This window comes from Gorilla gorilla, chromosome 10 (assembly GCF_029281585.2).
Source record: "Gorilla gorilla gorilla isolate KB3781 chromosome 10, NHGRI_mGorGor1-v2.1_pri, whole genome shotgun sequence".
NCBI classification, from domain to species: domain Eukaryota; kingdom Metazoa; phylum Chordata; class Mammalia; order Primates; family Hominidae; genus Gorilla; species Gorilla gorilla.
The window spans coordinates 47,813,826-47,826,788 of record NC_073234.2 but is presented as its reverse complement, the minus strand read 5'-3'; the positions used below and the strand labels follow the sequence as shown (position 1 = coordinate 47,826,788).

The window sequence follows — 12,963 nt, the reverse complement described above, 5'->3', positions numbered from 1 at the left end:
CGGTGGCTCACGCCTGTAATCCCAGCACTTTGGGAGGCTGAGGCAGGTGGATCACCTGAGGTCAAGAGTTTGAGACCAGCCTGACCAATATGATGAAACCCTGTTTCCACTAAAAACACAAAAATTAGCCACGCATGGTGGCTGGTGCTTGTAGTCCCAGCTACTCCGGAGGCTGAGACAGGAGAATTGTTTGAACCTGGGAGGCAGAGGTGGCAGTGAGCCGAGATCGTGCCATTGCACTCCAGTCTGGGTGACACAGCAAGACTCTGTCTCAAAAACAAACAAAAAAAAACATAGATGTGCCGGGCGCGGTGGCTCACACCTGTAATCCCAGCACTTTGGGAGGCTGAGGAGGGTGGATCACGAGGTCAGGAGATTGAGACCATCCTGGCTAACTTGGTGAAACCCTATCTTTACTGAAAACACAAAACATTAGCTGGGCATGGTGGTGGGCGCCTGTAGTACCAGCTACTTGGGAGGCTGAGGCAGGAGAATGGCGTGAACCTGGGAGGCAGAGCTTGAAGTGGGCCGAGATCGTGCCACTGCACTCCAGCCTGGGCGACAGAGCAAGACTCCGTCTCAAACAAAACAAAACAAAACAAAACAAAACAAAACAAAACAAAACAAAACAAAACACAGATGTAAATCTTGGCTTCACCACTTTCCCAGCTTGGTAACTTCGGCTAAATGACCTAATCTGAGTGCAGTTTTCTCACATATAAATGTAGATAATATCCATTTCATGAGAGACTTGGGAAGACTGTAGCATGCCTAACACAAAATATGCACCCGGTAAATATTGCTACCCTTCAACCCCCAACTATAACAGATAATTAGCTCTATATTGTCATCAAAAACATTTTTTTTCTAGGTCTGGTTGCTCCACAAGGGCCACTCACTCATCAGCGTGGGGTCCCCAGAACATTCAGAATGGAGTTATAAAATTATAAGCAGTTGAGACACTCAGTACATGCAGTTTACTGACTGACTGACTTAGCTTAGGTTGTGTGCCACTCACCTAAATAGCCTTGAGTCTTTTTCTGTAGTGCAGTGACTGGGCAGTCTTTATGAGCTAACAGTAGCTGTTTCAACTGGGCCACCTCATTGCGTAGTAATGTGACTTCATTCTGAGGAGGGAGGGAAGAAAAGAGTATCAAGAAAATTCATCCTCTACTCTTGCACCCTCAGTGGCTGTTCCCAAAGGAAGGACAGAATATTGCCTCGATTTTCTCCCCTGAATTGGGACAAGACTCCTGATCCAGCAAGGCTTCACAGAGCCCAGGGCCAGTATAATCATGAATTCAATGACAGGAGTTGATTACAGTGAAAAGTCAGGATTTATAATAGAAACATTACTCCTGTTTAAGATAAATATGATTCTACTGAAATTAGTAATACACATGCTCTTCGACTAAGAAAGCCTACTTCTAGGAATCTACATAACAGAACTGTTTACTCAGGTGCATGCAATGTTCATTGCAACATTGTTCTAGCAAAAAATTAGAGCAGTATCAATATCCATACCTTATAACATCACTACACTACAGAATATACTACTATACAGCTATTAAAAAGAATGAGGTAGATCTCCCATATCCATGGCTAGATCTCCAGGAAACATTGTTAACCTGTTTATGTTAAAACAAGCACACAACCCCTCCAGTCCTACACAAAAACTATAAATAAAAAATATTTAGGAATATGAATCTGTCTGGAAGGTACATACTGAATGTATCTACAGGAAAGAGAACGGGACTAGAAAAGGCAGATTAAAGAGGGACTTTGTTTCTATTCTGTACATCTGTGTGTATATTTTATAATAGAAATGTATTTATATATTGCTTTTTAAATTTAATATTTTAATAATCAGAAGGAAAAATAACATTCAAGAGAAGGTATGGATTATAGATTATAATGATTCTATTTGTGCTTGTAGCACTTTTTCCTTTCTCTCTTTTATTAAGCTGCATTATCTAGGGCAAACACATTTCCCTTTTGGTTTTCATGACCCCAGTCAGATTCTACAGATGATTTAAAAGAGCACCCTGGGGTGCTTAATCTAATTCCTTCATCCAAATGCGTTTAAGGATGACTCTAATAGGAGATTTGGGGGTAGATGGTGAGTGTCTTCACCAATACCTATGAAAGAGATTTCAACTCTGACCGTTAAGAGATTCTTCCTGGGACAACTTCTAGATCTGTCCTAATTAGAGAATTACCATCTTCTATCAAATTGTACCACTTTTTTCTTATTCCATCCCACTTTCTGGATTTTCAACAATTCCAATAAGCATCCAGGACCCACTCACACTCAGCTGAATGTTCTGAGAAGTGAGTTCTTCGGCCTTCTTCTCTAGGGAGGACACCCATAGCTTTCGCTTTTGGCGGCAGCGGGAGGCTGCAGCCCGGTTGCGCTCCAGAAAGCGCTGCCGTCGCTCATCTGGATCTTCATCTACTGTGCGCCGCCGTCGCCCCCCAGTACTAGGGGTGGGCTGAGCTGGTGAGACCTGGTGCCCAGGAAGGAAGAGAGGTTACTTGATGGGAACATTAATCCTTTCCAAATCACACCTGATGTTAGGTAGAGTAGTAAGATCTGGTAAAAGGATATACCAGCCTCTGGTAACCACAGCAAGTCTCATTACTATGTCCCCAAGCTTCCCTTTTGTAGGAGTCCTCAATTTTGCCTCCTATTTCCTTCCAGTCTTCTCAGTCTCATACTTAGACAAACTACAGTTCATTTGGAAACTCTGATTATTTATAAGACAGACAGACAAATGAAACCACGGTTACTTTTTGTTTATTAACAATACAGAATCTTGACCGGCACAGTGGCTCACGCCTGTAATCCCAGCACTTTGGGAGGCTGAGGTGGGCAGATCACCTGAGGTCAGGTTCAAGACCAGCCTGGCTAACATGGTGAAACCTCATCTCTACTAAAAATACAAAATTAGCCGGGTATGGTGGCATATGCCTGTAATCCCAGCTACTTGGGAGGCTGAGGCAGGAGAACTGCTTGAGTCCAGGAGGCGGAGGTTGCAGTGAGCTGAGATCATGCCATTGCACTCCAGCCTGGGCAACAAGAGCGAAACTCCGTCTCACAAAACAAAACAAAACAAAACAAAATAAAACAAAACAAAAACAAAACAAAAAACAAAAAGGGAATCTTATAGGCAGGGAAATCAGAATTGGGAGAGGATTTTAAGGGAACTTTTAGGGAGACTGTGAAATAAAAAAGTTTGAGAATCACTGATTTGGACAAGTGATATGTACAAACAATTACATACTATTACAGGTTTCAGAAATGGAGACAAATGTTCTTATCCATTTCACTACCAGTGACATATGAGTTATTATGGGGAGATACAGATAAGCATATTATTTTTATTTATAATCAGTTATTAATCATCCTGAAGAACAACCCCCTTTTGTTTATAAACAAAAAATGTTTAATCCCTTTACAAATTGGTGATATAGGACTGTCTTGTTTTTAAAGTTCAAGCTGAAGTTCCTTGTCACTAAAGCATTTTTGGATCATCCCTTTCTGTTAGTTGGGATGCACTTGGAGAAGAAAGGCCAATTTTATAATAGAAGCCAAAAATTTCTTAAAATGTAGAAAGGTCAACCATCTGTAGAAAAAAGTTCAGCCTTGAACACAGGCTTGAGCTGCAAAGGTCCACTTACATGCAGATTTAAAAAAATAAGTTATACCGACCAGCTGGGCATGGTGGCTCATGCCTGTAATCCCAGCACTTTGGGAGGCCGAGGCAGGCGGATGGATCACTTGAGATCGGGAGTTTGAGATCAGCCTGACCAACATGGAGAAACCCCATCTCTACTAAAAATACAAAATTAGCCAGGCGTGGTGGCGCATGCCTGTAATCCCAGCTACTTGGGAGGCTGAGGCAGGAGAATTGCTTGAACCTGAGGTAGAGGCTGCAGTGAGCCGAGATTGAGCCACTGCACTCCAGCCTGGATAACAAGAGTGAAACTCGGTCTCAAAAAAAAAAAAAAAAAAAAGTTATACCAAGTGTACCTGCTTCTCTGGCCCCCCTTCCAACTTCTCCACCTCTTCTGCTTCTGCTACCCCTGAGACAGCAAGACCAAGCCCTCCTCCTCCTCCTCCTCCTCAATGCGAAGATGAGGAGGAGGATGAAGACTTTTATGATACTCCACTTCTATTTTAATGAATAGTAAATATATTGTCTCTTCCTTATGATTTTCTTAATATTTTCTTTTCTCTAGCATCCTTTATTGTAGGAATACAGTAGATAATACATATAACATACAAAATGTGTGTTAAAACAACTCTATGTTATTAGGATGGCTTCTGGTAATCCCAATACTTTGGGAGGCCGAGGCAGGTGGATCACCTGAGGTCAGGAGTTCGAGACCAGCCTGGCCAACATGGCAAAACCCCGTCACTACTAAAAATACAAAAATTAGCCAGGTGTGGTGGCAGGCGCCTGTAATCCCAGCTACTTGGGAGGCTGAGATAGAAGAATTGCTTGAACCTGGCAGGGGGAGGTTGCAGTGAGCTGAGATTGCACCACTGTACTCCAGCCTGGGCGACAGAGCAACACTCGGTCTCTAAAAAAGTAAAAAATAAAAAAGTAGGGCCAGGCGCCGTGGCTCACGCCTGTAATCCCAGCACTTTGGGAGGCCAAGGCGGGTGGATCACCTGAGGTCAGAAGTTCAAGACCAGCCTGGCCAACATGGTGAAACCCCGTCTCTACTAAAAATACAAAAATTAGCTGGGCATGGTGGCGCATGCCTGTAATTCCAGCTACTCGGGAGGCTGAGGCAGGAGAATCGGTTGAACTTGGGAGGTGGAGGTTGCAGTGAGCCGAGACTGCGCCACTGCACTCCAGCCTGGGCAACAGAGCGAGACCCTGTCTCAAAAAAAAAAAAATAATAATAAAATAAAAAAGTTACATGTGAGGCCAGGCGCAGTGGCTTATGCCTGTAATCCCAGCACTTTGGGAGGCCGAGGTTGGGAGGATCACTGGAGCCCAGGAGTTAGAGACCAGTCTGGGCAACATAGTGAGATCCGTTTCTACAAATAAATAAAATTAGCTGGGCATGGTGATGCATTCCTGTCATTCCAGCTTCTTAGGAGGCTCTAGTGGGAGGATCATTTGAGCCCAGAAGGTTGAGGCTGCAAGTGAGCCATGACTGTCCCATTGCACTCCAGCCTGGGCAACAGAGCAAGAACCTGACTCAAAAACAAACAAACAAAAGATGCTGGGCATGGTGGTTCACGCCTGTAATCCCAACACTTTGGGAGGCCGAGGCAGGTGGTCACTTGAGGCCATGAGTTCAAGACTAGCCTGGCCAACATGGTGAAATCCCACCTCTACTAAAAATATAAAAATCAGCTGGGCGTGGTGGTGCACACCTGTAATCCTGGCTACTAGGGAGGCTGAGGCATGGCTTAGACCAGGATGGAAGTTGCAGTGAGCCAAGATCACACCACTGCACTCCAGCCAGAGTGACAGAGTGAGACTCTGACAAAAAAAAAAAAAGAATCTTGTACTCTACTCTAGGCCCTGCTGAATTATATTCTCCATTAATACAGATAACTAAGAAATGATTTTTTTTTTGAGATGGAGTCTTGCTGTGTCACCCAGGCTGGAGCGCAGTGGTGCAATCTTGGCTCACTGTAACCTCCACTTCCCAGGTTCAAGCAATTCTCCTGCCTCAGTCTCCTGAGTAGCTGGGACTACAGGCGCCTGCCACCATGCCTGGCTAATTTTTTGTATTTTTAGTAGAGACAGGGTTTCACCATGTTAGCCAGGATGGTCTCGATCTCCTGACCTTGGGATCTACCCGCCTCAGCCTCCCAAAGTGCTGGGATTACAGATGTGAGCCACCCTGCCCGGCCAAGAAATAATTTTTTAAAATTCAGACTAATATTATCTCTCCCAAAATAAAAAAATGGAGAAGAAATTTCCAACTCAATTTAATGAATTAGAGGCCTTGGTTCACTGTTTCTCATTGTATAAGAAATTTACAGTAATTCTCCTGAGAATTTCGGCTTCCTCTTTATCTTTAGCTGACTGGAGCACATGTAAAGATTAGTCCTTTATGGCCAGGTGCAGTAGTTCATGCCTGTAATCCCAGCACTTTGGGAGGCCAAGGCGGGTGGATTGCCTGACCTCAGGAGTTTGAGACCAGCCTAGGCAACACGGTGAAACCCCGTCTCTACTAAAATACAAAAAATTGGCTGGGTGTGGTGGCTCACGCCTGTAATCCCAGCACTTTGGGAGGCCGAGGCGAGTGGATCACCTGAGGTCAGGAGTTCGAGACCAGCCTGGCCAACATGGTGAAACCCCGTCTCTACTGAAAATACAAAAATTAGCCGGGCATGATAGTGGTTGCCTGTAATCCCAGCTACTCAGGAGGCTGAGGCAGGAAAATCGCTTGAAGCAGGGAGGCGGAGGTTGCAGTGAGCCGAGATCGTGCCACTGCGCTCCAGCCTGGGTGACAGAGCGAGGCTCCATCTTAAAAAAAAAAAAAAAAAAGAAAAGAAAACAAAAGAAAAGAAAAAATTAGTTCTTTAGGAGAACAGGGGAAAGGAAAGGTTCCTATTCTGTCATAGGCATTTCAGTAAGTCATGCAGGGAATGGAGGTGAAAGACTAGGCCAAGAGAAACGGGAAGAACGACAAGGAAAGGAATCAGTGTTGATTAAAAAGGAAGCTGGGGCTGGGCATGGTGGCTAGGGCCTATAATCGCAGCACTTTGGGAGGCTGAGGCGGGAGGACTGCTTGAGTCCAGGAGTATGAGACTAGCCTGGGCAACCTGGCGAGTCTCCATCTCTTTTAAAATTATATATATAAAAAAAGAGGAAGCTGGACATGCTTTACCATGTTCAGGACTGGCTTCAGGTACAGTAACTCATGACCAGCCTGGGCAACATAGTGAGACCCTGTCTCTACTATTATTTATTTAGTTATTTATTTAAGACGGAGTTTCACTCTTGTTGCCCAGGCTGGAGTGCAATGGTGCGATCTCGGCTCACCGCAACCTCCGCCTCCCGGGTTCAAGCGATTCTCATGTCTCGGCCTCCTGAGTAGCTGGGATTACAGGCATGAGCCACCACGCCTGGCTAATTTTTTTTGTATTTTTAGTAGAGACGGGTTTCACCATGTTGGTCAGGCTGGTCTCGAACTCCTGACCTGCCTTGGTCTCCCAAAGTGCTGGGACTACAGCTGTGAGCTACCACGCCCGGCCCTCTACTATTATTTATAATATATATATATATATATATATATATATATTTTTTTTTTTTTTTTTGAGATGGAGTCTCGCTCTGTAACCCAGGCTGGAGTGCAGTGGCACAATCTCGGCTCACTGCAGCCTCCACCTCCCAGGCTCAAGCAATTCTTCTGCCTTAGCCTCTTGAGTAGCTGGGATTACAGGCGTGCGCCACCACACCTGGCTCATTTTTGTATTTTTTTTAGTAGAGATGGGGTTTCACCATGTTGGTCAGTCTGGTCTCGAACTCCTGACCTTGTGATCCGCCCACCTCGGCCTCCCAAAGTGCTGGGATTACAGGTGTGAGCCACTGAACCTGGCCTATTTATAATACAAATTTTAAAAATAAACAAATAAAACTAAAAAGGAAGCTATGTCATTTCCCCAAGAGAGAAGGCAGCACAACTCAGGCAAGGGGGCTACTGCTTTGCCATCTTCAGGACTGGCTTCAGTGGGGTTACAGGAGGGTAGGCAGCCTTAGCTTCCAACAGGAAAACTCAAATGAAAGCTTTTGTTGTTGGCCAAGCTTTACTGTAGCATATGGCCATGAAATGTTTGGACATGTGGCAGTAACTGATGAAGCAGGTGGTGACACCAGGAAAAGAGGGGCCAGGCAAAGGGTATAATTCTAGAAACTAATCTCAGGTGCTGTCACCTCTTCAGTGCAGATGATATGAAAACTGAGGACTATTCAGTTTCCAAAGAATCTTGTTAAAACTGAGATCTCCTTGAGAAGAGAAATGGGTAACTAAATGGGACCCCTCTGCCTTTTTTAGGATTTTAGTTTCTCTGTGATAAAAAGGGATTTAATTGGTAATGAGGTGTTTTTTGGTGTCTTTTTTTTAATATTTTTAATTTTTATTTATTTATTTATTTTTGTTGTTGTTGTTAGTTTGTTTCTTTTGAGACAAAGTCTCACTCTATCACCCAGGCTGGAGTGCAGTGGTGTGATCTCAGCTCACTGCAACCTCCACCTCCTAGGTTCAAGCGATTCTCCTGCCTCAGCCTCCTGAGTAGCTGGGATTACAGGCGCACATCACCATGCCCAGCTAATTTTTTGTATTTTTAGTAGAGACAGGGTTTTGCCATGTTGGCCAGGCTGGTCTTGATCTCCTGACCTCAGAAGATCCGCCTGCCTCGGCCTCCCAAAGTGCTGGGATTACAGGCGTGAGCCACCGCACCCAGCCTATTTTTTGAGGTATCTTAACACTGTAACATCACATTTCATTAATATATTGTTATGGTTTTTGTTGTAAAATCTTATCAGGTAAGTTATTACTTTTATTTAAGACTTAATAGATAGGAAAGAGACTAGGGGAGCCTCTTTTGTTTACTGTGTGGCTTGAAGTAAGGCTCTGTCATATTTTAGAGGATTCTACAGATACACTAAACCATGACTCACATATGGAAAAAATGGGGCCAGGCATGGTGGCTCGCGCCTGGAATCCCAGCACTCTGGGAGGCCAAGATGGGTGGATCACTTCAGGTCAGGAGTTCGAGACCAGCCTGGCCAACATGGTGAAACCCCGCCTCTACTAAAAATACAAAAAATTAGCTGGACATGGTGGTGGGTGCCTGTAATCCCAGCTACTTGGGAGGCTGAGGCAGAAGAATCGCTTGAACCCGGGGGGCAGAGGTTGCAGTGAGCTGAGACTGCACCACTGCACTCCAGCCTAGGCAACAAGAGCGAAACTCCATCTCAAAAAAAAAAAAAAAAGCGAGGCCGCTGCTGCAACAGTTCTGCATTACTCAGTCTGTTTGCATGAAAGTCTAACACAAGGGTGAATAAAGAATGGTGTGTTTTTGCTATTACATGATGGTCTCAGCTAAAATAAAAATGAATAAATAATAAAAAGAATGGTATGTTTTGCTATAGTCAAACTGCCATCAAGAACCAAAGTAGGCAGGAAGAAAGCCAGAAAGCTGAAGTCCATTCTTCTCTAATTTTCTGCTCCTTGAACAATAGATATGACATAAACATACGTCATAAAGATATGACATAAAGAGTAAGAGCCACTGACCTGTGGCTGCGCAGGGGATGGGGCATCAGGGTGCTGGATGAGAATCTGGCTCTGCTCTGGGCGGGCTGTCACCATGGTGCTGGCAGTACCCACTACCATTCCACAACCACCATTGATTGAGGAGACTTGGTGAGTTAGGGTGGCTTTCAGTCTCTGTGGGCAAAGATAAGAAAAAATGCTTGTTAAGGATCAGATTCTATCTAGGATGAGAAGAGTGGCCTTAGATTTTATTATTGACCTTATAGATAGCTAAAATTTCCACTCTAGTTCTCCCTTAACAGAGGAATTAAGAGAAAATGACAGGCAGAGAAAATGTGCACCTGGATCCCTAAAATGCCTACTCTGTTCCCTGGCTATCATCCTGGGCACAGTTGGGGGCTGGGGGTTGTTAAAGCAATAGTGTCCAGATGAAAGCTGTCTCCTGGAGCCTGGCCAAATGCTGGTTACGCAGCTATTCACCTCTTGGCCAGCTCCCCTGCCCACTCGCCTGCCCTCCATCTGTCACCCTAAAACAGCAAGTGTTCCATTCCAAACAATCTGTGCTGCCTCTTTTCACTGCCATGGTCTATGTACCAGGCTCTAAAGGTGGGGAGAGGAGATGGGAGCTATGAATCGGAGTCTTTTCTTTTCCAGACCCCACAGCAGGGAGTCCTTAGCTTTGCAAGCCCCAGAAGGTTCCTTTGCTTGGCTCACTTGAAAGACCTAGGCTGATATCACCCACTTCTTTCAGAAAGGCCAACATTGCCCCAGACTGGGATGTACTCACCATCTTGGCTTCTGATGGTATAGGGTGGCCAGAGGGAGAAATGGAGCCACTACTGTTAACTGGTGGGCCAGGGATACCAGGAATGTTGGGCACCATGGACACAGGTCTAGCCAGCTGGATCAAGAGAAGGAAAAAAAAAAGAGAAGGGAACATAATACCATCGGTGGGGCAACAGTTTCCCTAAAATGAAGCGCTTTTGAGATTGGCACGTCAGGGCCTGTTGTGTGCAATGTGCCCATAGGGCGTGCAGGGACAGCCTGGGAAATACCTTTCTCCATGGAGCACCAGAGTAGGGAATTTAATCCTTCAGTGTTGGGGCAATTTCTGTGGGAAGGGTTGGGGCTGTTATCTTGAGGAAAATGTTGGGCAATTTGGGAGGTGCTACGTGCCAAGTGAAAGCAACTAATCAGTGGGCTGGCAAGATCAATTCCTAGACCAGGAGCCAATTGTCCAGATGAGTCTTTATCTAGTGTTCCATAGTGCTGGATTGGCAGAGGTTAGTGAAGAGTTTAGGCAGGCTGCCATGCTCAACTAATATAGATCAGAGCCCACATTTCCCTGGGGCTCATGTGTATTTTATGACCATTCAGGTGGAAGGGAAGGATTACCATGTTGGTAGGGTTGGCTGCCCCAACTACAGAGCTCACCGATATAACAGACGGCATCTGTACTGGAGGCCCTGGCAACACAGGCATGGTCTGTCCATTAGCAAGATGCATGACAAGAGGGAGGGAGCCAGTGGGAGACCTAGAGGAGACATGAAGTGAAATGCTCATAACACAGACCTTTTGTCCATGGATCTTCCTCTTATAATTACAGAAGATTTTCCAGTCTTCTCTAGTTAGGGAAGGTATAGGGCAGCATGGTAAAAATCTTGACACCCTCATGAAGGTGAGAAGGCAGGGAATCCTATTCAACTTACCTTATAGATGGAGAAAAATGGCAAAATCTTTATACTTTGCAAATTAAGCAAACTCAAATAGTAGGAAGCTAATCCTATTAAAGGGTTTAGAACAATTAAACATCCCTATCACTGGCTTGCCTTGGGAAAGGGGAAGTTGGATCAAAGTCGTCATTTTGCAAAGCTGAGTTAGGTCACATGATGGCCAAATCTGAATGTTTCTCTTGTTTCTTTCCATGGCTTGCTCTACCCTGCCTCAAAAAGAAGTTGTCCCTTTTTATTTTTCCCAGTGGGTCCAGAGAACAATAAGCTCTAAGAATCTCAATCCTGACAACAGCCTCTTAACCCATGGGTACCGTGCCAGGAGTGAAGACAACAGACAAATAAAATTAGAGGTGGCAAAGACCAAGAACCCTAGCTGGGACTGAGGAGACTTAATGGGTTTCAGTGTTTCATTCAGTAGTACCCCAATAGACTTCTATAGGGTGTGGTTTCCACACTGTAATGAACTTCTAATGTTTTAAGAGCTCTTTTTAGATTAAAGAAGTATTAAACCCTTAAATTAAGAAAGTATTACCCCCGGCCGGGCGCGGTGGCTCACGCCTGTAATCCCAGCACTTTGGGAGGCAGAGGCAGGCGGATCACGAGGTCAGGAGATCGAGATCGTCCTGGCTAACACGGTGAAACCCCGTCTCTACTAAAAATACAAAAAATTAGCCGGGTGTGGTTGCAGGTGCCTGTGGTCCCAGCTACTCGGGAGGCTGAGGCAGGAGAATGGCCTGAACCCGGGAGACAGAGCTTGCAGTGAGCCGAGATCGCGCCACTGCACTCCAGCCTGGGCGACAGAGCGAGCCTCCATCTCAAAAAGAAACAAAAAAAACAAAAAGTATTACCTCCAAATAAATATTTGCTTGTCTATTAAAAAGGTAAAGAAGATTCTGTTTATGGGGGAAAAATTTATTTTGAGAGATAATCTCAGTGACTTATTTTCCTTGGGTATTGAAAAACAGTCCCAGTTTTATCAAATAGTTTCATGTAATGGAAAGAAATGCAGCCTTCACTACTTCTCCCTGCTCTCTGTACTTACCCCATTTGCCTGTTGGATGGTGGAGCCTGTGTGATGACAGAGGTTGGGGAGGGAAGGGTTGGATGAAGTGGATCATAGCCCAAGTGGAGAGGCAGGGAGCCAGGACGTACAATGGTGGGTGTGGGGGTAGAGATCAGAACAGGCTTTGGGGTAACCTCCTGGAGAAAAGAAACCAACAGATCACAAAATGTTTTAAGGTGTGCTTATAGGGAAATATATAGATGGTAAAATCTAGTACAAATTTATTGGAAAGAGCATTAGAGCCACTCATTAAATCATGACCTGATTCCATCAGGATCAGGGACCCATAACTCACTCATCCATTCAGGAGGAATGGTGTATTAAGATCTCTTGGTCATCTCCCCTTTCAGAGACAACGGCTACATAAATAAGATGACAGTTGGAATATCACTTGAAATCTTTGAAGCAGCACTGTAGTACCATATAAATAGAGACTGTTATAATTTTTCACAATCTAGATACTCTCATTCTAAACTTGATGCCAAGTGTCCTCTGAACTTCAATGGGAAAAGGCAGGTATACTGGTAATGATGGTAATGAGGCAACCCAACATCTCCAACACACCTCTTAAAAAAGGGCTATGGAAGTTTGGATAATGATCACACTGTAATAAAACAAACTGCTCTCATTGTTAACTTCTTAAGATCTTAGACTGCCAGTGGTCAAATGGCCTTGACAGCATCCCCAGACAGTCTCTAGGACTTTGTTGCTGATGAAAAGGGAGGAGAGAGGCGGAGGAGGTTGCAGTGAGCTGAGATCGCACCACTGCACTCCAGCCTGGCGACAGAGCGAGACTCTGCCTCAAAAAAAAAAAAAAAAAAAAAAAAAGAAAAGGGAGGAGATGGGATGGTTGTAATGTTTATGAGAAGACAGATTTGAGAAGTTATCAAGTCAAATTTGGAGGGAAGTAAC

General features: G+C 44.7%; 1 protein-coding gene across 15 annotated transcripts in view; it reads right to left on the bottom strand.

The window, feature by feature from the left end:
- Window positions 1–12,963, bottom strand: part of LOC101153190 (cyclic AMP-dependent transcription factor ATF-7) — a 121,635-nt gene that overhangs the window by 15,642 nt on the left and 93,030 nt on the right. For all 15 annotated transcript variants that reach the window (XM_055357088.1, XM_055357089.1, XM_055357090.2 and 12 more), the window contains 6 exons: window positions 12,031–12,188; window positions 10,690–10,789; window positions 10,043–10,156; window positions 9,277–9,429; window positions 2,310–2,507; window positions 1,019–1,127 (listed from right to left, as the gene is read on the bottom strand). In XM_055357088.1, coding sequence (XP_055213063.1) covers window positions 1,019–1,127; window positions 2,310–2,507; window positions 9,277–9,429; window positions 10,043–10,156; window positions 10,690–10,789; window positions 12,031–12,188 — 832 coding nt within the window. The remainder of the gene's footprint in view (window positions 1–1,018; window positions 1,128–2,309; window positions 2,508–9,276; window positions 9,430–10,042; window positions 10,157–10,689; window positions 10,790–12,030; window positions 12,189–12,963) is intronic.